General features: G+C 34.8%; 1 protein-coding gene across 2 annotated transcripts; it reads left to right on the top strand.

The window, feature by feature from the left end:
- The first annotated feature begins 5,166 nt into the window (after nt 1-5,166).
- bcd (bicoid) lies at nt 5,167-19,864 on the top strand. 2 transcript variants are annotated; one of them, XM_073963961.1, is made up of 5 exons: nt 5,167-5,466; nt 5,587-5,754; nt 17,109-17,184; nt 17,251-18,233; nt 18,306-19,864. In XM_073963961.1, exons 2-5 carry the CDS (start codon nt 5,638-5,640, stop codon nt 18,561-18,563), a joined length of 1,434 nt encoding a protein of 477 aa, XP_073820062.1. In that variant the 5' UTR covers nt 5,167-5,466; nt 5,587-5,637; the 3' UTR covers nt 18,564-19,864. The 2 variants fall into 2 exon arrangements, with proteins under 2 accessions (XP_073820062.1, XP_073820061.1); XM_073963960.1 differs by having other exon boundaries at nt 5,168-5,754.
- Nucleotides 19,865-24,704: the final 4,840 nt, after the last annotated feature.

Below are 24,704 nucleotides of genomic sequence, written 5' to 3'. Positions count from 1 at the left end.
TTTTTTGTTCCTTTCCTTTGTTTGATTGTCTTTTCTGCTTTGTTATGTCATGTCTTTTAATTATTCTTTATGTTGCACGGTGGTTAGTATACTGCCTCTTCATTTCACTTGGCAAAACCTGAACATGTGTTGTGTTTGTCTATACACTTAATATTATACGTTACATTTACAGTCTGTCGCAAAAATTAGTATACACCGTTGAAACCAAAATGTATTAGGGATAAATATCACTATAACTTATTGAAAACAACAAACAATTAGTTTTATTTGATAGACAAGAAGGTTGTCTCCCGTAATAACAATTAAAAGTGCGCAATATTTGCATACATTAGCAAATGTACGGTTCGAATCCCAAAAAGACCAAAATTTATGTCGCAAAAGTTAGTATACAACGGAGAATCCTCGTGGAACTGTGTAAAAAATTGTTGATATTTTTGAACAAAATGAAACTAAATCAGTACTTAAGATCATAAAGAGTATATTTATTGGTTTTAATGGCAGTTATAGTACTTATAATGACAAGTCCAACGTACACAGGATCGTAATATCCACAAAAATTGGTCATCTACAAATACAACAAGTTTAGCGGCAAAATTCCGGGTGTTATGTCCTGTTTATGAATTCTAAAGCCATGAAATGGTCAGAAAAGCTCTAAAGTTTCAATTTGGGGTGATCTTGATCGAGTTTCGACTTGTCCTGTTTGAAAAAACGGAAATTTCTTGAAGGAAATCTATACTTTTGAGGCCATTGTCCTTTTGAAACATGTAATAATCCATAATCCTTACACATAAGGACTTTCCTTTTGAGTCAATTTTCTCACAAATGTCGCCCCTTTTCATATTCCCACCAAAAGTAAATAGTAGGAGAACCTCAAAGTCCGTTCTAAGCCCTACAGTTATACTGTCCTACCGGCCTTTCAGCAGTATCGGACATGCTTCTCGTATCCTTAGTGTATAATTTACTACTAATGTCTACTGAACTACTTCTAACTGATCCATTTAGTTGTATTTTGGTCCTAAGTGAAGCGAACACAGCTTTTCAGAACGTTTTTGCACAATCCATGCGTTATAACAGCAGAGAAAGCTCTGTATTAAAATTCTGTGGTGGTGGAGTATCACTGTAGAGCTTACACCAGAACTTTGGGTTCTCCTACTATTTACTTTTGGTGGGAATGTGAAAAGGGACATAATTTGTGAGAAAATTAACTGAAAAGGAAAGTCCTTTTGAGTAAGGATTAAGGATTATTACATGTTTCAAAAGGACAATGGCCTCAAAAGTATGGATTTCCTTCAAGAAATTTCCGTTTTTTCAAACAGGACAAGTCGAAACTCGATCAAGATCACCCCAAATTGAAACTTTAGAGCTTTTCTGAGCATTTCGTGGCTTTAGAATTCATAAACAGGACATAACACTCGGAATTTTGCCGCTAAAGTTGTTGTATTTGTAGATGACCAATTTTTGTGGATTTAACGATCCTGTGTACGTTGGACTTGTCACTATAAGTACTATAACTGCCATTAAAATCAATTAATATACTCTTTATGATCTTACCCCCCATACCATTGCTATCGCAAACGATATCGTTTTCGAATGTTTTGCGATAGTTTTGCGGATATTTTGTTCGAGAACGACACACGAAAACGAATCAAAAACGATTCACTGGTCGCTCAGTTTGTGGCAGTAAAACTTTCGTTTTCGAGGTATCGATAATAATATTATTTTCGAATCAAAAACAATACGGAAACATATAATTTAGCGATACTTTAACGATTCATTTTAGATATCGCTAGAAGCTCTTTAATGTTATTATTATCGATAGTTTTGGTGTTTCATTTTCCATTCGTTCCCCAATAATTAAAGGGTATTTTAGGTAAATTTTAATACATATATTTTTATTGAGTTAGGAAAGTGTATTGCAAAAACTAAAAATAATATAATTCAATGCAAGAATTGCAAAATAAACAGAAAACATAACAATTAATTCAAAGTATTAAATAGCGGGAAAACTAAGACTACCTATATAGATATAAATTTCTTCATTTTCTTTTTTAGATTCATCGAACTTTTGCTTTTCATATGTCATTTCGCGGCATTTACAACCCTGTCATGAGCGTTTTACAACTCTGTCATCCAGGGAAAATCCCATATCAGCCACCATGTCACCCGGGTACATTTAAAACGAGAGAAAAGATATATGTCAAAAATTAATATTTGAAATAGACTTAATATAAATATGCATACTCCGAATTGCAATTTTTAGTTGCTGTTCACACGCCAAGAAACCTTTTCGGCCAGCTAATCGGAGAATATTTTCGACATCGATTGAATCTTCTGACACTATGTGTCTACTTCTTCCAGGGACGCAAACCCGAGTCAAACGTTCTTCAACGTCAGGAGTCTCACCTTCAATGGATTCTTCATGCAATATGTATCCACTTCTTCCAGGGGCATAATTTTCTCATCTTATTCAAAAGTCCCTTCATCTGGTATATTTGCTCAGCTCCTAGGCTTTCGATTACAGGTTTCACAAAAATATTTTCAACTTTTCTTTTATAAAAAACATATAGCACAAGAAAATTTCGCGATTGTTATTTACACAACTTATAAATAAACCAAATTCTTTTAATTCAACTAAATAAACGAATTCACATGAAACTTTTTACAAACTGATTTTAATTTGAAAAAATAAAATTTGACAATAATTCCAAATATTTTATTTTTGGCCTACACTATCGAAAAAACCCTTGTATTCTGCTCGAAAATAATATCACTTTCGAAGTTTTGTGGCGAACTTTCGAATAATATCCGCACTTGGTATGGGGGGTAGGTACAAATTTAGTTTCATTTTGTTCAAAAATATCAACAATTTTTTACACAGTTCCACGAGGATTCTCCGTTGTATACTAACTTTTGCGACATAAATTTTGGTCTTTTTGGGATTCGAACCGTACATTCGCTAATGTATGCAAATATTGCGCACTTTTAATTATTATTACGGAAGACAACATTCTTGTCTATCAAATAAAACTAATTGTTTGTTGTTTTCAATAAGTTATAGTGATATTTATCCCTAATACATTTTGGTTTCAACGGTGTATACTAACTTTTGCGACAGACTGTATATCAAAGTTTTATAAAAAGTGTATATGAGAACTATTTACAACCAAACAAAAATAAAACAAAACAATAAGTTTTTAGTCACCTATCTGTTCAAAATATGATCAGAAGATACATAATTATAATCACTTTTCAAATACCTGCATGACCCTTTTTTGATTAAGCATTTTTCAATCTTCATGAAGATCAAAATGTGACAATAAATAACGAAAAAATAGTCACATTTTAAACGCCTCAATGATTCATTTGTGATTGCTACACATTTGTTGTTGTATTTTAAATTGAACTTTTTTTAATCATTACAGGGAGTCACTTTCGAGTCCCTTTCTGATCATACAAGCGACTTAATCAATTTTTGATCACCAAAGGGACTCTAAAAAGAGTCCGCAATGTGATTTTTGAAGAAACAATCTTCCAAATGCTAGCTGGGTTGTTTCTGGTCTGTTCCTTTACTTTTGAAAGTGGTAAAACCGGCAAAAGTAGCAAAAGTTGTAATCTGCTTCCATATGAATTGTATGGTGTCTGAATTAAAGGAACGCTTTTCGAGTAAAAAGTTGTAAAACTTGAAGATTCTTGCACGTAAAGGAACAGAGCTTTCAATTTCTTTTAAATTTTTAATAAAATACAACGGGTTGGCTTCTTTATTGGCGGACAAATTGTTCTGTTTTGGCAAGCCAGCTGATTGCTTGCTGGGAAGTGTCTGTTTACTTTTTACAATTTTCTAGCAGAAGAGAATAAAAACCCCTTACTCTCTGAGAAAGTTCTTGCTGGACAATTCTTGCTGGGAAAGTAACCAGACAGACTTCATAGTCGACTACGATTTTTAGACTTTTGACTACAAAAGGTCGATTAATCTAAAGTCGATTTACCTATCCCTAATGCACTCTCGCCGTGATTATTCGCGTTTAAAGTTGTAAGAAACGATCGAACGAAATTGTTCACAAGTAAATTCCATTTTTTGCAAAGTGATTTTTTCAAGTCACTGTAAAAACACAAGACATGGTCGTATGACAAACTGTTTAGCCAATAGCCTTAAATGCTAGTGCTATTTTTTATATAATTTTATTGTAATTTTTTATTATAATACATAATTGAAATAAAGAAAACAAGCATTAGATGCTAGTGCTATTTTTTTATATAATTTTACTGTAATTTTTTATTATAATAAATATTTGAAAAAAAAAAACAAACTGCCGTGAGTACGTTTTGGCTAAAAACTGTCGAAATTTCCAAAATAATGTCAAATGGCGCCTGCCAACACGCGGTGTAGCTTAGGCCAGAGGGGCGTTGGGCCCCAATGGAATCTCCATGGTAATTCTGAAACAGCTAGATGAGCCGGGAGTCACAAAAGTTCTCATCCTATCACTAGCCACCCACATCGTTCCCGAAGTCTGGAAAATGACAGCAAAGGCGAGACCGTTTTCGTTTTTGTCTCCCGTAGGAAAGACCCTTGACGCTTTAGTCCTCACCAGCGTCAGAAATAGCTATCTAATTGCTGCATGGGTTCCGTAAGCAGAATACCATCCTAATAACTGTAACAGGATGCCTCCCCATGTCTTCAGTGGACCATCTACATGCTGAGACAAAGATTCTTCCATGAAAATAAAATTTCACAAATTGGAAATTTTGAAAGCTGAGCGCCTTTTTTGATGACTCAATAGAATAAGAAGCATGTTTAATATACATAAATGAGCTAATACGTAATTGGACGGCACCTCTTGTTATAAGAAAAGTCTTCCTTCCCTCAGATTTCGTATATTAACACCCACAGTTAACTTACGAAATTTGAACGATGTTTAATACATAGCTAAATTCAAGACCGAAAATTGAAAATATCGTTATAATTAGTTATGTATGTATCATCTTTAAATTCTTCCCACAAACGCCCTATTTTAAGCATACCATAACTCCCAACCCTGCACTATAAATTATTTTCCTTTGCGATTATTATTATCACAGGTTCCCCTTTAGCACTCTGATTTATCACTGCAGTGACATTTTTTCTCTCGTTAACGGCAGCCTTCAAATACGACTCACTCTAACCTAACACAATGGGTTTAGGTGACAAGTGTCGATCAATTGATCGGTGCGAAATTGAACCGAAAAGAAAACGACAAAAAGAAAAGAAATACCAAGGCGAATAAAATCCAAGAAAGATAAAACATTAAGAAAAATTAAGAAGACAATTAACTTTCGTTGTTGTCATTGCTGTTCGTTCCCACTCAGCCAGCTCAGTTGGAATCGCGTCAATTAATTGCCCTCTCTTTCTGTTTGTTTGTGTTTATTTCAATAATTTTAAACGAAAAAAGAAACTTTTTTTCGAACAACATGTAAACAGGAATTGATGAAGTAAAAAAAACTAAAGCCGTGTGTTACTTTTTTACTCTGTGTAAAATTAAAAACCCAAAATAATTCTTGTTTTACATACTAAACTTGTGAAAAAATATTGAAATTTAATTTACCATAAAGCACAAGGAAAAACACGAAATCGAGAGAGTGATAATTACGACGAACATAAAAATGGCGCAGCCGCCACCTGATCAGAAGTTCTTCCATCCTCATGCCCATCCACATGATCACTCATATCCCCATCCGCAGTTGCAGTTGCCACCTCAGTTTCGGAATCCATTTGATTTGGTAGGTACCGAATATGCTGAATTTTTTTATTGACATGTTCCATGGAATCAAATTTTATAAAAAAAATCATGTAGCTCATCTTCATATGAAACATAGCTTTTTAAGCCATATACCACATTGTTGTAGTATAAGTTTGGTTTGTCCACGATTCATGTAACACAGCGAAATATTCATCCTAGAGTCCTCTTTTGGTATACCGACCTTCATATCTCAACAAGATAAAACCGTGTGTGTCCGTCCATTGTAATTTGTAATCAAACTGTAGTTAATGACAAAGAAGATGCTTGCAATTTTATGCAATGATCAGATAATATTTAGGAGCTTAAATGGATCAATACTTTTGTGGAAAAGTTGTTATTATTCCTGGAAGACACTTCCTGGCCTAGTAGGATTGATTTGATAAGACTTTAGGTTTTCGTCAAAAAGTAAAAGTCGAAAACGTCATAAATAAACAGGAGCTGAAAGGATCAGAAACAAGCAGTGTTGCAGATATCGGGCATGAGCTGTTGCTATCTAAACAAAAATTTAGAAGGGCAACAATAGCAAAGTAGATATGAAGGTATTATACCAAAGATTCTGCGCACAGAGAAGAAAATCCTCTTGTATCCACACTGTTGCTTCCACATCCGATAAAGGTACATTTTCAATGTACTGCGCCATTGATCTCTTTGAGCGTGAGCACTAGCAGTAGGGTCAAAAGATGTTTTCTCTTGAGTACTAACAAATTCCGTAGGAACATAAGGTTCTGAGGCATCAACACTGAGTAACATACAATTTTGTCCCTTTCGTCGTTGATGATATCTTCGAAACCATCGGGTTATTTTGCGGTGGGGTTGAATCTTTTAGTTTATCCAGATCCGTGTTCTTTTAGACCAGAAATCGGCACATAAAAACAACAATTTGAGCAAATACTGAGTGGTTTTTCCATTAGCTCTATTTGCTTGCTCGCGCGTAGAGCTGCGAAATGCTGTTTTACACCAATGATGAACACTAAGAGAGCATATACATATATGGTGAATTTGTAATTTAAATTGATGGTGCTCGCTCACAATGTTCATCTCTATTTTAGACCATGGGTTGTTGTAACAGTATGTATATTTAATTTATGTTTATAAGTTTGTTTTTATACCCTCCACCATAGTATGGAGGGTATATTAAGTTTGTTTTTCCGTTTGTAACGCATTGAAATACTCATTTGCGACCCTATAAAGTATATATATTCTTGATCAGGGTAAAATTCTAAGTCGATCTGAGCACGTCCGTCCGTCCGTCCGTCCGTCTGTGGTAATCACTCTAGCATCCACAAAAATGGAGATAGGACGCTGAAATTTTGGGAAAATGCGTCTTTTGTTTGCAGGCAGGTCAAGTTCGATGATGGGCTATATCGGTCCACGTTTTGGTATAGCCCCCATATAACGGTACCCCCCGATTTGCGGTATTTTGACGTTTTTAGCTACATTATCAGACCGATGTAGCTATAATTTCACATTTAGGGTTCCTAAATGTCAATAAACTTATATAACAAAAGTTGTGGACATAGGTCCACGTTTTGGTATAGCCCCCATATAACGGTACCCCCCGATTTACGGTATTTTGACGGTTTTAGCTACATTTTCAGACCGATTTGGCTATAATTTGACATTTAGGGTTCTTAAGTGTCAATAAACATATAAAACAAAATTTGTGGACATAGGTCCACGTTTTGGTATAGCCCCCTTATAACGGTACCCCCCGATTTGCGGTATTTTGACGTTTTTAGCTACATTTTTAGACCGATTTAGCTATAATTTGACATTTAGGGTTCTTCAGTATCAATAAACATATAAAACAAAAGTTGTGGACATAGGTCCACGTTTTGGTATAGCCCCCATGTAACGGTACCCCCCGATATAGGGTATTTTGACGTTTTTAGCTACATTATCAGACCGATATAGCTATAATTTGATATTTAGGGTTCTTAAGTGTTAATAAACTTATATTTTAGTAGTTGTGGACATAGGTCCACGTTTTGGTATAGCCCCCATATAACGGTACCCCCCGATTTGCGGTATTTTGACGTTTTTAGCTACATTATCAGACCGATGTAGCTATAATTTCACATTTAGGGTTCCTAAATGTCAATAAACTTATATAACAAAACTTGTGGACATAAGTCCACGTTTTGGAATAGTCCCCATATAACGGTACCCCCGATTTACGGTATTTTGACGTTTTTAGCTACATTATCAGACCGATTTAGCTATAAATTGACATTAAGGGTTCTTAAGTGTCAGTAAACTTATATAGCAAAACTAGTGGACATACGTCCATGTTTTGGAATAGCCCCCATATAACATTACCGCCCGATTTCAGGTATTTTGACGTTTTAAGTAACATTTGTAGACCGAATTAGCTATGTTTGATATTTAGAGTTCTTAGTGACTAAAAAACTTACATTCGAAAAAATTATGAACATAGGTCCATGTTTTGGTATAGCCCCATATAACGGTACCTCCCAATTTTCGGTATTTTGAGAATTTTACCTACAAGTTTTAACCGAATTAGCTGTAACTTGAACATTTGAAGTTCTTAGTGGTCACCACACCTCTCCACCAACAATTGTCATGAAAGGTCCATGTATGGATAAAGCCCCCATATAACGGTACCTCCCGATTTTCACCGAACTAGCAGTAATTTGACATTTGAAGTTCTTGGTGGTCAAAACACCTCTCCATCAAAAATTTTCAACATAGGTCCATGTTTGGATATAGTTCCCATATAACGATGTTCAGCAATTTGGCAATTTTAGCTACAATTTTGAACTGTAATTTGACATTTGAAGGTTGTAGTGGTCACCACACATCTGCATCAACAATTTTCAACATAGCCCCAATATAACGATACCTCCCGATTTTCCGTACCTCGGCTTTAGTGTTTGGACGAACTTTCCGTAATTTGAAATTTAAAAGCCAACAAAAATTGTGCAATAAAAATTATTCCTTTAATTCATATTTTTGTATAGTTCATATATAGGGGTACCTCCGAACTAGCTGTTTATGACATTTGAATTTCCCAATTATGTACCGTTTTTCGGTATTTTGAGGATTTTAGCTACAATTTTTAACCGAATTAGGAGTTATTTGACTTTAAAGGCTCCCATCAAAAACTGTCAACGTAGGTCCATGTTTTATTATAACCCCTATATAACGGTACCTCCCAATTTCTAGCCCACCAAAAATTGTCAACATATTTAGTTAGATATAGGCACCATAAAAAAGGGCCTCCCGAATGAAGCATTTAATGTATATTATCTGACATTTTAAGTTATTCCATTTTAGTTCAGAATATTTTATGGTGGAGGGTATGAAAAGTTCGGCCCTGCCGAACATAACGCTTTTTTACTTGTTCTGCTTAATTTGGCTTTGGGTCTATCTCCAGTTCTAGAAATGTGGCTGCTTCGATGTTACTGGAGTTAATTTAGTAGGTTTGGCAAGGTAGTTGAAAAGGTGCAGTGTGTCGCATGCTGGGCAGGTGTTTTGCACGGTGTCATCTATAGGATTTTAGATGGCTGTATCATCCATAGCGTAGTTGAGGCAAAACTACAATGGTTTGTTGTGGCAGCTGACCCTCCTCAGCTGCGATAGATGGGGGATGTTCTCCGAGGACCGCATTCTCACGATAGTTGTTTATGACATCTGCTACATGCTTACACATATGTCCTATTGGTATCCATTCTTCTCCATTTTGGGTCATCTGACAAACCATCTGAGTACTTTCCTGGATTAGACTAATAAATAAATTCCTCCTTTCAAACAGTATTTAAATATCCTCGCTTCATTTAAAAACATGCTACGTTTTTGACGTATGTTTCAAACACCATCTCTGATTTGGAAGAGGAACTCTTGCCCTTTCCATTGGTGTCAATCACGTAGTTATAGCCTAAAGGTAAGGTCACCTTAGGCAAATATTTGCTCCAGCGACCGGCAGTTTGCGCTTACTGAGAGCATAACATAATTGGCATCTATAAAAAGGTTGAGAGATCGTCTTTCAAAAATAACTCATGTGGCCGGAATGTGTCTACCAGGAATAAAGATAAAAGACATATATTAAAATTTTTTCGATTCACTTTAGCAGTTTTGTTGAGATGTGTGTTTTACCTACTATTTGTATGTAAGTCAAGCTTAATCTCATATTTGTTGTTTTCAAATTTAAAAACAACAAGTTTAAAGTGGGATGTAGTTAAAAATGATTACTTTAGGGGATGGCAGAGAATACTAGTTTCGTCCAACGTTGCTTTTAAATTTGAAAGCAACAAATATGAGATTAAGCTTGACTTACATACAAATAGGAAGTAAAACACACATCTCAGCAAAACTGCCAAAGTGAATCTAAAAATAGACACAAAGCACCGTGGACGATTGGTTGTTGTTATTTTTTGACAACTATCAAAATAGTTATGTGCATTCTCTGCAATGTGGAGACACATGACAGTGGGAGTAGTTAGTTTGGTTTACATATGCGGCTACGAGAGTTTTTAGGTGTTTCGGTTGAATTCGCATTGGGGAAGGGTTCTTTGTTTCAATACAAAGAACTAAGAGAACTGATGAGTCCAAGTGGCGTTGGACGAAACTAGTATTCTCTGCCATCCCCTAAAGTAAACAATTTTAACTACATCCCACTTTAAACTTGTTGTTTTTAAATTTGAAAACAACAAATATGAGATTAAGCTTGACTTACTTACATACAAATAGTAATTAATTTTTTTTCCAATTTTCAAACAAAAGTTTCGGTCAATTTCACCCGCTAAAAACTCTCTGTTTATCATGTAAAATTGCAAGATTATTTTTCGTCATAAGCTCACACCTTATTTAAAATTTCGCGCTGATTGGACTATGATTGCGACATACAGAGCAGATACAAATTAGGATAAAAAATTTTGTTTTTGATCCCTTTCAGCCCTTAAATATTTTACGATCATCACCAATAACAACAGCGATCTATTCTGATGAGAAACCGACCTCCCTACCAAATTTCGTGACTATCGGTCACAATATATAATGGACACACGGACGAACGGACACACATGGCTATATCGCTTTATCTCGTCGAGCTATGAAAAATGGTAAATAACATTAGGGGTCTATGACGAATATTTCGCGGTGTTACATTAATTTTTAGCAAAACAAACTTATAATACCCCTCCCACATTGTGCAGTAGGGTAGAATGAAATATTCTACGAAAATTTTCACTATAATTCTTAGAATAAACTATATACATAGACGTAACGGATTTTAAGAAAATGAAAAAAATAACTTGTGCATACACGCAGAAAAATATATGTTAGAAATATGTTTGGATCCAAACAAATATTTGTTTGGAACTGATTGCAAAAAAATATATGTTTGGATCCAAACATAATTTGTTTGTGTCCCAAACAAATATATGTTTGCAACATTTTGTAACATATCTCAATTTAATATGTTTGGGTACCAAAATATTTTTTATGTTAGAACGTATTTTTTATGGGTGGAGAGGATTTTTGTCAAAGAGAGTAACAACAGAGATCTCTCGGCTTCGGAATGCTATTTTATAATAAAGAGCTGTGTGTACAGTGTGGCCATTTTAGCATTTTCGCAGCTAAATTTAGCATTATTTTTTTGTATTTAGCCGCAAAATTTCCATTTAGCATTTTTCTTAGCATTTTTATACCCTCCACCATAGGATGGGGGTATATTAAGTTTGTCACTACGTTTGTAACTACTCGAAATAATAATTGTAGACCCCACAAACTATATATATTCTTGATCAGCGTGCAATTCTACATCGATATAGCCATGTCCGTCCGTCTGTCTGTCTGTCCGTCTGTGGAAATCACTCTAGCGACCGAACGGATTGACGTAGGTGGATGAAATTTTGGGAAAATCTATTATTTGTACGTAGGACTTTTGGTATTGAAAGTGGGCTATGTAGGTCCACGCTTTCGTATAGCCCCCATACAAAATGACGCGTGACGCGTCGTCGTTTTAAGGAATTTTTAAGATATTTGTCCCATTTTACCACCGAATTGGTTGTAATTTGGTATTTTGTGTCTCCAGAGGCCAAAAAACATTCCTACCAAAGTTGGTTTATATAGGTTCACGTTTTGGTATAGCCCCCATATAACGCCCCATATAAAGTACGCGTCATTTTAATATATTTTGAATGTATTAGTCCCATTTGACAACAGAATCGGTTGCAACTTTGTATTTTGTGTTTCCAGAGGCTAAGAAACATTTCGACCATAAAATGTTTATATAGATCCACGTTTTGATATAGCCCCCATAGGACCATATCTCCCGATTTTCGGTATTTTGAAGGTTTTGGCCTCATTGTCACACCGGATTGACGTAGGTGGATGAAATTTTGGGAAAATCTATTATTTGTACGTTGGACTTTTGGTATTGAAAGTGGGCTATGTAGGTCCACGCTTTCGTATAGCCCCCATACAAAATGACGCGTGACGCGTCGTCGTTTTAAGGAATTTTTAAGATATTTGTCCCATTTTACCACCGAATTGGTTGTAATTTGGTATTTTGTGTCTCCAGAGGCCAAAAAACATTCCTACCAAAGTTGGTTTATATAGGTTCACGTTTTGGTATAGCCCCCATATAACGCCCCATATAAAGTACGCGTAATTTTAATATATTTTGAATGTGTTGTATTTTGTGTTTCCAGAGGCTAAGAAATCATAATCATCATATAGCCCCCATAGAACGGTAACTTCCGATTTTCGGTAGTTTGAAGGTTGTGGCCACATTAGTCCACCGAAATGGCTGAAATTTGTGGTGGAGGGTATAAAAAGTTCGGCCCGACCGAACTTAACGCTTTTCCCACTTGTTCAATATTAATTTAGCATTATTCTATCCACGAAGTCAGAGATATTTTAGTACTTTTTTATAAAAAATCTGATAAATGTTGGTTGAATTGAATAGAACAGCTCTTTTAACAGCTCAAACCAACGTAGTTTTTCGTCTTTGCTCTGGTTTAAAGGAATGGAAATGTGAATAAGCAAATACAATAAAACAAGTAAAAAACGTTAAGTTTGCCGTGTCGAACTTGTTATACCCTCCACCATGAAATTTTCAGAACTGAGTTTTAGTTTTTCTTCTTGTTACGAAAGTACCAATGTCACTGTTTTAGGTGGAAAAGTTTTTTGACCACTGGCATCCCCAAATACTAATAATTCAGTCTTCTAAAAACTTGAAACTACATGAAATATATGGGGGCTCTAGCACAACAAGGGAATATGTACTAAATTTTCGATGGGGAAGTTCTTACCTGCTGCGAACTTTAAATACCAAATGACATCCAATTTTGCCCGAAAATGTAAAATACAAACTAAATCCGATAGTGCCCAAAAATGGGCATGTGACTGTGATTTATGGTGAAGAACCATAACCACTTTGAACCAAAATGACACCCAAAATTAATTTAAATCAGTCGGTACCTTTTTATGGGGCCTATTCCAAAACATTGACCTATGTCCCCAATTTTTAATGGAGACGTTTTTTGACAACCCTAAATTCTAAATTACGGCTAGTTCAGTCTGAAAATGTAGCTAAAAACATAAAAGATACCCGAAATCGGTTGGTTCCGTTATATGGGGCTTTTCCAAAAACATGAACCTATATCCGCATTTTTTGGTAGATAGGTTTTTTTACCACAAGGAATACTAAATACGAAACTATAAATAAATCGGTCTGAAGATGTAGCTAAAAAATATTCCAAAACGTGGACTCTGTGTCCACAACTTTTGGTGGAGAAGGTTTTTGGAACCTTAAATACCAAATAATGCCCGTTCAGCCTGAAAATGTAGCCAAAAACAGCATTATACGTGAAATCGGCGGTACCGTTTTATAGGGGCTGTATCAAAATGGAATGATATAGTCCATCTTCGAACTTGACCTGCCTGCAAACAAAAGACGAATCTTTCCAAAAATTCAGTGTCCTATCTCAATTTTTGTGGATGTGGATAGATCGATTAAGAATTTTACTCTTATTATGAATATAGGGTCGCAAATAATTATTTCAATGCGCTACAAACGGAAAAACAAACTTAATATACCCACTATACTATGGTGGAGGGTATATTTTATTAAAAAATAACGTTTTTAAATTTAGCATTATTTTTTAGCATTTTAATATTTATTTTAGCATTTTTTAGCATTTTTTAATGCTGATTTAGCTGCAACACTTTTTTAAATCTGGTCACACTGTGTGTATGGTGTAATGTGTAAAACACGTGTGTTTCGTGCTTTGTTGTTGTTAACCAACGTAGCAAGCGAAGAGGAAAAGAAAAAATTGTATTAATTATGTTGGTCTTTTTCATCAGTGTTCTAGAGAACATCGCTGAGTAAAGACGGTAAAATGAGTGAGTAAATCAGTGTTTTGTCTTTTCTTAAATAAATTGTGCTTTTTAGTAAATTAAATGCCCAATTCATTTTATAATTGAATCAAAAAGGTGAATGGAAATATTTTATTGGACAAGGAAGAAATCGCATTTAATATTGGTAATTCCATCAATATATTTTTCATATACATACATACATATGTATATTTGAAATATGGATGTACCTATTTATTACATTATATAACCATTTGATTCCAGATGCCGATATCCCGCTGATGATTTCAACTTTGAAGAAAATGTGCTTTATTTCACAACTAAGAAGAAGCGTTCAACGATGTTTCTATATAATTATTTCTTTTTAAAAGTGCGACTTTTTATAATTTATTTAATTCAGTTTTTCTTTTATTAAAGTGTGTTATGTATTTTCTTGGAATTTTATATGTACCTTTGTGTCTTTGTTGCTTTGCTTTTTTTCTATGCCCTTCAATAAAAAAACACCCCCATTTATAAATGTGTTTACATCAGGAGGAGGCATTGTGACTCACAAGAGAGCCCATTTGCTCTAAGTGAGCGTAAATTTGTTATCGCTCACAGCCTGTGTAGATGCTAACACGTTGTGAACAACAACAAATTTACGCTCATTGAGAGCACAAGAGAGACCCAAAAATGTTCTCTGCCTCACTCTGGTTTACATGTTAGAAATAGCCGGTGAGCGCTTGCTGAGAGCAAGTGAGCATATTTGCGGGAGAACATCTAATATACATATTTAGAAAAATAGGAATTCACCCTTAATATATGATGTATGTATGTATACCCAAAATGGAGCAAGATTTTTAATGATAGTTGTTATATTTAGAGATTTCTCTTCTACAGAAACGTTCTTTAAAATTTAGTGCTAGGCTCTTTTTTCTTTGGTGTTCATATCATATCAAAAAATGACGGTTTATGGGAGATTTTGGCTTGAATCTGAAACGTTCGAAATTAACAAAAAAAAAAGAGTTATTGCTTTCATTATTTTTTTAAATCCATTACGTCTATGTATATAGTTTATTCTAAGACTTATAGTGAAATTCTACGTAGAATATTTTATTCTTTGACGCCATATGTCTAGCATAAAGTTTCATGTTACTTTCATGCGTCAAGTCAAAAAAAGTGCAAAATAATTGCAAGCAAAAAATTCAACAACAAATTTCAGGTTTTTTTACTAAACATGATTCCAATATTTAACTAGTAAATATTATATATACAGATTTCATGTCTTCGGCGACTTATATTAAAATTTGATGAAGAATATTTTCGTCTTTGGCACTTTCTTCTTATAAGATGTGTTATTAGACAATCTAGAGCGTGCGACTTCAGCTCTAAAATGAGTTTTTATTTGTTTTTTTTTTTCACATTTTCTAAACTTTTCAGGTTTGGTGTATTCTGAGACCTATAGTAAAATCTTATGGCGGACATTATTGTGGAATATATGAACCCGCTGCGATCCTCCTTTAATGAAGATTTAAACATTTTATTAAAAAAGGGACCAAAAAGACCCCTTTAGCGAGACGTTATTGGGTTTAACTTATTCCACAAAAATATTCCTCAGAGCATTCTCAGTAATATTGCCAAAGGATTCATAAACAGTTCATAAAGCGAAATATTGGACCCCCCATTTAGGTTACCTCCCGATGTAAACTTTCAAAATTCCGATACACGTGTCTTCTATTTTTCGGTCCTCTTTCATAATCTGCCCGATTTTACCAGTAATTATTTTTATGTTCTACAGTGTTATAAACAATGTGAAGGATTCTTTTTTTAGCCATAATAATGAACTGGTAAATTTTTCCATCGATTGGAAAATAATTGTGGCCTTTAGAGAATGGAGACAAAGATCGCTCGGTTGACACGGATTAACGTTAACCGATCAACATAAAATATCATAAATGTATAAGCTTTTTGGATCAAATGGAAATTAGGCGTTATGTAGCCAAAACGGCACGTCTGTCCATTATACAATACATGACGTGTCGCAATCATATTAAATAAATTTCGCGGAAAATTAGAACCCAGAAATGGTGTTGGTTTTCTTGGACAAATGTAAAAAAATGTTTCTCCCCATGTATGGGGAGAATGTTATAAGTTGGTTATGGATCAAAAGTTCGAAATACATCGAAATAATGGTCGTAGACACACCTTTATATACCAAAATAATGAATGTTTCGACGAGCTAAATTGATCTAGCTATGTGTGTTCGTCCGTTTGTTCATCTAAACCTTGTAATCACAGTACATGTCGCAATTGTGATCGGAATGTGAGCGATATTGAATAGGACTTTCTGGCCTTTAAATGGCCACTAGGCGTACAAAAATAAGGCCCCATGAAATAATCGACAATGAAAAAATGCCCCAATTCGGTATATGGAAACAACAACAAAACTTTTGGCGCCTAATTTCGTCGTTTTGTGACCTGTCTTCATTTAGCGATTGGGGCCAATTTGCCTTCACAACAAGAAAATCGAAACTTTGAAAAACAAATTGGGGTACTAATAGTATTGGGGCGTAATCCAATTTTCCATTAGAGAAAGAAAGATTTTTGTAGCCAGAAGATGATGGTGAAGCGTTTAAAAACCATGTTTTGGTGTGCTGAATCTGAGTGAAATAGGCGCTTTAACAATTGGTATGCAAAAGTGTATAGATAGTGTAGAAGAATGGGTTGAAATACAATAAAACCATTTGTGATGATAAATATTCGCGTTCTCACTATTCACTACTAATGAGTATAAAACCCATTAAATGATCATAATGTTAGGTTGCCATAACACTTGTTATTCTTTAACGTCATCTATATACCACAATATAAATGGATTTGCTTCAAATTGTAATCTTAATTAAGGGGTTTGTCATTTTTTCCGATATATTCACTACATATACATAAGTATTTAATATTATTATTTTTTGTAAATGTATAAACTTTTCATAACACTTATTTCCATTACAATAGCTTTTTGACGAACGTACTGGTGCAATCAACTACAACTATATCCGACCATATATTCCCAACCAAATTCCTAAACATGGTAAGTTTTTCGAACACACACCATTATAATCGTATATAACTATTCCACAATCTAATCTGTTTTAAGAGGATCTTTCCGATTCATTGGTTATGCGTCGCCCGCGACGAACACGTACAACATTTACCAGTGCTCAGATTGCCGAATTAGAACAACATTTCTTACAAGGCAGATATCTGACATCATCACGGCTGGCTGAACTTTCAGCTAAGCTTACATTGGGTACAGCTCAAGTTAAGATTTGGTTTAAAAATCGCAGACGACGTCACAAAATTCAATCGGACCAACAGAAGGAATTTTCATGTGACGGTATGCCATTGTCACCATCAGTTGCGAATACGACAATCAAATCGGAACCCCAAAGTAGTGCCAGCAGCTGTGGTGGTAGCAATAGCAATGGTTCAACACCTTCCTCCTCCTCCTCCGCGTCAGGTGGACCGCCTAGCTTACACACGTTGAGTCTGAATGGTAATGGCGCAACAACTCCTAACCCAATGACGCCATCACCAACTCCCACCACACCTACAGCAAACTTCATGGATCACTATGGCGATTCAGCGTTTAATCCCTACTATTACAATAATCTGAATGCAACACCGCATCCTTCACACCACCATCATCATCATCATCATCAACCACCACCACATCATGCTACACTCACCCATCCATATGCCAGTACAGCAAGTGCAGCTGGAGCTCAATATTATCCACCACCACCACCTAGTTATCAACATCATCACAGTCAACACCAACAACAATACCACAGTCCGCATCCTCATCAGTTTCAAATGGAACATAAACCCCAGACCGCAACAATTAAAGAAGATCCCGATTATAGTTTCAACAATCCGTACTATATGCGTATGCCACCAACGGCTGGCAGTAATTCTGCAGCTGTGACCACCGTGGAACCGTCTAGTGCAATGTCACCGAACTCTGAAGTCTATGAACCGTTGACACCAAAAAATGACGATAATTCGAGTTTGTGCAATGGCGCCGGCGGTAATGTTGATGTGGGTGATAATTTAGATGAAACTAAGGCTAAATTACGGGTAATTTAAGATATCTTTCTTAATTGAAATTGTTTTAATTAAAGGCAAAAAACTTTCTCTCTCTCTCTATAGGTGATTGTATCCAGTAATGCCAACCGAACTGACGATGCTTGTAGCAATAGCAATCCAATTGGAAACGAGGGGTCTGGCACACCAGCAATTAACATCATGGAAGAGTGTACGGGTGCATTTGCAAAATATCAAAAGATGACAACCGCTGATCCTAATGATCCCAACTATCAGTGTACGATGGATACGATAATGCACGCGTATAACAATCATCGTAATACGTCGGCCAATAATCAACAATTCGCCTATTGTTTCAATTGATCCAAGATCTCGGAACTGAACGATCTTAGCAATCGATTGGAATGAATATGTTCGTCAAGTGTTGGCGACCAACTGGCTGGCTGTGGTGTAAACAAAGAAAAGAAGATAAAGAATACCAACAGAAACCAAAACTTCCCCCTCTTACCTGTTGTTCCTTGATTGTATAAAGTTTCAAATCCTAAAATTGTTATATAGCATTTTCTCTTGTTAATTTTATTGTCTAGATTTAAGTATAATTATAATAGCGATATATAGGTTATGTTTTATGTTAAAAAATTAAGTTTTAGTTTAAGTTTTATTTCCGCTTGTCAAAACAAATTTTGTCCTTTTTGCATTTTGTTTAATGAAATAATCGAACAATCCTTAGTTTTAAGATTTATTTTAAGTTTTTCAAATATTTTAAGTTTTTTATATTACCCACCCCAAAAACTTCTCTAATTTAAATTCGTTATTCATTTGGTAGAGCTGTAAATTCCAGGGCCCATGAATTTGCACCACTGCCAATAATGAATACATGGGCTCGAATTTCAATTATAGAAGTTAGTTTATAAACCTAGGTTATATTTCCCGAAAAATGTTTATTTTTGAATTCATATGGGCTGCCTTGTAAAATGGTGGCTACGACTTTTCATATCGACTTCCAATTTGTGATTGATAAAGAAATGTTCTAAAACTGAAAATTTTCAATTAAGTGTAAAATGTTGCTCATAGTAAAAACGAATATTTCGCTGCCAACAACGGCTTGGTTTTTAACTACAAAGAGCCAACATTTGGACAACAAATATTCAAGTCACTTCGACTGAGTATTTTTCAAAAGCGAGAGACATTTCTTGGACATCTGTTTGGTCCATAAAATGGTCCAAAAGAGGCAAAATGAATTCTTTGTTGCATGCAATTGCCTTATCTGCAACAGCCCGAAATGTGTGGAAACGGTAGATTGCTCTGGAACTAAGAAGAATTCAAAATTTGTCATCTTTAGAGATGTTTTATTATTAATTTGGCAAATCTTCTCCTCTCATGAGAGACAATTCAAAGATTGACATTTTTCATATACCGTTTTGATTCTTTCTTTAAACAATATGCATATCGAAATTAGTTTTTAACAAGCCCTCTTTCAGTGTATGTGCTTCATTCCTTTGTCTATATCTGTTACAGAAGGAACAATCTTTTCCACAAACCCTTTACAACTTTTATATGTATTCACTTTTCGATTTACTTTTTTTCCTTTCTTCTATTCCGATCAAATTTGATTTTAATGATATCTGTATTTTTATGTTTTAATAAAGTATAACTTCTATAAACGCTTGGTCTTTAATTTAAACAAAGAAACAAAAAAAAAAATGCAAAAAAAAAACGAATAAAAATGTATCGATTGGTTTTTCTAGGGAGCAGACCCAATATGAGAATTTTAACAAAAATAATTTTTTATTCCTCACCTCTAATCAAAGTGGTTTTTGATTTCCGTTTTTTTATTTCAGTAAATTTTCATTTTTTACATCGGTTCTAGAGATATCGCGCTTTGAAAAAGTCGAATTCTGTAAATCTATATGCAAAGAAATACTCATAACTTCTTTAATATTGGTCCAAATAAAAAAGATTTTTTTTTAATTCTTATCTTTTTATTACCTACCCAAAAAAAAAAAAAATATGAAAAAAATTTACACATTGGGCTTGGATGCAATTTTCGCGATTTAATATTTTAAATGAATTTTTATCAATGATTCTACTCTTCGATTTTCTTGAATTTTTATACCCTCCACCATAGTGTGGAGGGTATACTAACTTTCTTTTTCTGTTTGTAACACACACGAGTGTCTTTTTTCCATAGACAGGTCAAGTTCGAAGACGGGCTATATCGGACCACTTTCTGGTATAGCCCCTATATAACGGTATCTCCCGATATTCGGTATTTTGGGCATTTTAGGTTCAATTTCTGCACAAACTGCCTGCAATTTAACATTTAAAGTTACCAGTGGTCGCAAAACATTTCCACCGAACATAGGACCATGTTTTATTATAGCCCCTACATAACGGTACCTCCCAATTTTCGTTATTTTGGGGATTTTAGCTACATTTTATTACCGAACTACCTGCAATTTTACATTTGAGGTTTCCAGTAATCACACAAAATTTCCAACAAAAACCATCAGCATAGGTCCATGTTTTAGTATGGCCCCCATATAACGGTACATCCCTATTTTCGGTATTTAGAACTGAACTATCTATAATTTGACATTTGAGGTTCCCAGTGGTGACAAGACGTCCCACTATTAACTGTGGCCAAAAATAAAAGGAGTTGTTGTAGGTGCATCAATTTTGGTTCACGTACCTATTATTGATGGTCGGTCCACGTTTTGATATGATCCCCATAGAGCCGTACCTCTCAATTTTCAGTATTTTGAAATTTCTAGTCATAATGACCAACCGAAGTTACTGAATTTTGGTGGTTAGTCTTCAGTAGCGGTATGAGGCATTCCAACTGAGAATTTTGGGTGTAGGTCCACGTTTTGATATAGCCCCCATAGAACGGTACCTCCCGATTATCGGTATTTTGAAGATTTTAGACTCATTATTACACCGATATTGCTGAAATTTGGTATTTAGTCTTCGTTAGGGGCAAAAAACTTTCACCTTGAAATTTGCCACGCCTTCACATAGCCCCCATAGGACCTCCCGATTTTCAGTATTTTGGAGGTTTTAGCCTGATTATCACACCGAAATGGCTGAAAATTGGTATTAAGTCTTCGTTGCGGGCTTATAACATTCCACCAGAAATCTGTCAGTATAGGTCCTCGTCTTCCTATAGTCCCCATAGAACCGTACCTCCCCATTTTCGGTATTTTGAATTTTGTGGCCTCAATATCCACCCGAAATAACTGAAATTTGGTGTTCAGTCTTCATATTTTTTTGTGAGCTTATTGAATACCTCAAACTTTTTTCTTTATATATGAGAATTTTCCTTTAAAAACGTTCTTTGATCTATTAATGGTCAAAAACGCTCCATTTGTTGTAAATCAGTGTTAATACGTACTTAATATGCCCACAAAAATATGTGATGATCGGTTTATTCGATTTTTGGCCACGGTCATGACACTGTGCGTCCCCACCACAAATGGGGATTTTAGTTTAAATTTTTAAACGAACTAGCGGTAATTTGCAGTTTGAGGTGCCTAATGATTATAACAACTCTCCACTGCAAATTGTTAATACAGGTCTATGTTTTTGGTATAAGCCCCCCATATAAAGGTACCCGAGATTAGTTGTTTTGGGGATTCTATCCACATTTGACTGAACTACCTGTAGTTTGATATTTGACCAAAAATTGTCAACATAGATCCATGCTTGTGTATAGATCTATATAATGGCACCTTCCGATTATGGGTATTTTGACAATTTTAATTATATCGCTCATTTACTCAAAGAGTGACACATCTCATAAAATCAAGTTTCGAGAAAAACTCGTTTTAAGTTGTCGATTGAAATTTGACATTACAAATTAAAAATGAAAGAACTACATGGACCATATTTTGTAAAGAGCTAGCCAGATATCAGTGCTAAATTTATGAGCAAGATCAAGCATAAACTCAAAAAACTGTTTTGATGATTTATGCCAAACCCGTAGTAAATGAGCTGTAACTTATTGAGTTTAAGAGATATAAAAATTGCTAACTCAGAAACCCCATTTTTTGAGTTATGCCACTTTTTGAGTAAATGAGCGATATGTTTCCACCGAAGTATCTGTAATTTGATGTTTGAGTCACAGAATTTATCCATAAAAAATTATCAACATTGGTCCATGTTTTGATATATATCCATATAAAGTTACTCCCGATTTTAGGTGTTTTGAGGAGTATAGCTACATATGTATTTTTTATCGTAGTTAGGTATCCATGATCACAAAATATTGTGGACAGGAATGAAAATAATATTCTATATTTAAAATCAGAATATTTTATGGTGAAGGGCATAAGCAGTTCGGCCCGGCCGAACATAACTTTTTTTACTTGTTTTTTTTTGTGGTTATGCAGCTCGTCAGCAAAACATTTCAGTATATTTTCAATTTTTTACAATAGTTCTAGAAATATGCAAAGAAATACTCATAACTTCTTTAATATTGGTGCAAATAATTTTTTTTTATAATTTTTATTTTTTACTAGCAGACCCTGGTCCGCGTTGCTGGCCCGTCGTAATGAGTTTTAATGACAACTTGTTATCGACATTATGTTTGAAAAATCAAAAATAGGTATTTTCTACCTCACTTCTTCGGTCTATTGTCAAACCGAGAAGGATTTTTTGTCTGTAACCTTTGTTTTCTCTTACGGACTTTGTCGGATTTTTTCGTCAATTTATGCTTTTTAGGATTTATTATCGTCCATGTCCCTGTATTTATCCTAAAGCGATCTAATTTTAAAGGTTAAAAAGTGGTTAAATCGAATTCTCCCGCTTATTGAGACTTTTCATGGCTAGTGGACCGTTGAACCTCCCCATTCAAGTAAATTTGTAAATATATAGTATTTCTTGATCGGGGGCGCAACCACCGTTGTCTCGAAAACTAATTTGCAACCCGATGCACTCATAACTTTAGCAAATATAGCGTTAAAAAAATAGTCCCCGAAATTCGTCTACATATATATAGCATTTTGGACCACGGGACATTCCTGAACATTTTCTGAATATTAGGTTCAGTAGTTTTGGAAAAAGTAATGTTTTGAAAAGAGTGGGCGTGGTCATCAGTTTTCAAGATATAACATATTAAAAAAGTAGGCCTGGTCCGGTATTTTGGCTCCAAATATGTACCTAGGGTGCACACAACTTCATTGCCTACCAAAATGTATGCTGAAACCGATATAATCATACATTTGGCTTATATATAGCGTTTAACAGAAAGGCATGGGGAAGGTACCCCACCTCTTCCGAAATTCATAATATATACATAACAACGGCAAACATTGAGCTTTTGTCGCAAATTTTATGGAAATCCCTTCAGTAGTATTGGAGTTATGACATATTAAAAAAAAACAGGCGTGGTCGGGCCTATAGGCCCTAAAGAAGTACCTAGATTGTAGATTAATACATAAATTTTTAATCCGATACATGCATAATTTTTGCAAATATAACGTTTTTTAATAATATCGCATAGGGGAGGTACCCCGCTCCCTCTGGAATTCAATAAAATATGTAACCTGTTTTCGGGGGGCGTGGTAAACTTTTCTTTCCAAAAAACCTAAGTTGGGTTATGACAGCATTTGATTTTTATTCATAAAGGTAAGGCGTTTTTTTCAAATATGCCCCCTTCAAAATTCAAAAAAATATGCCCGTACATTCCCTGACATTTTCAGGAAAATCTGTTCAGTAGTTTTGTAGATGTAACATATTTTAAAAAGTGGGTGTGGTCAAGTCATTGGATCCTAAAAAAGTAGGTAAGATCTTCCGAAATAGATACATTCGTAATTATTGTAAATATAACATTTTTAAAAAAAGTAGGGTATAGGGGAAGTACCCCGCCCCTTCCGAAATTCAACTGAATTTGTAGCACATTGTACATTCCCTGGCAATTTCAGGAAAATCCGTTCAGTAGTTTTTGTAGAAATGATAAAAATTGAAAAAAGTGGGAGTACATTTTCTTTGCATAAAAAAATATCGAAATCGGTCCAGCCGTTCTCAACTGATGCCATGACCAACGAACGACATTTGATTTTTATTTTTAAAGATTTAAAAGTTTAGACAAATCGCGATTTCCTTGAAAATCTCTTCAGTAGTTTTGTAGGTATAACCTAATTAGAAAGTGAGCGTGGTCGGATCTTAAGTCCCAAAATAATGGGTCGATTCCGTATTGCGAGGCGAGTCATGTCGCGTCGTCTATCGCCTCTGTGACAAAATTTAAAAAATGCACTACGTAAAGCCATAGCAAAAAATCGTCGATAACAAGTTATCGGTGATGTAGCGGAGCGTTTTTTGTTTTGGTTTCAATAAATTAGAAAAAAATATCAGAACAAGTTGTACACAAAAGTTATAGTTTTCTAAAATGATAAGCTCAGTGGAACTATTTTTTGATGATAGTGAAGAAGATATAGTTAACGTAGCATCTATCAGACGACACTTAAGAGATAAGTCTAATTCTTTAGAATTGTCATCAGTATT

Source organism: Musca autumnalis, unplaced genomic scaffold (genome assembly GCF_047663935.1).
Source record: "Musca autumnalis isolate F117 unplaced genomic scaffold, ASM4766393v1 scaffold_1, whole genome shotgun sequence".
In the NCBI taxonomy this organism is placed as follows: domain Eukaryota; kingdom Metazoa; phylum Arthropoda; class Insecta; order Diptera; family Muscidae; genus Musca; species Musca autumnalis.
The sequence above is the reverse complement of the archived record's forward strand: the minus strand, read 5'-3'. Positions and strand labels throughout refer to the sequence as shown.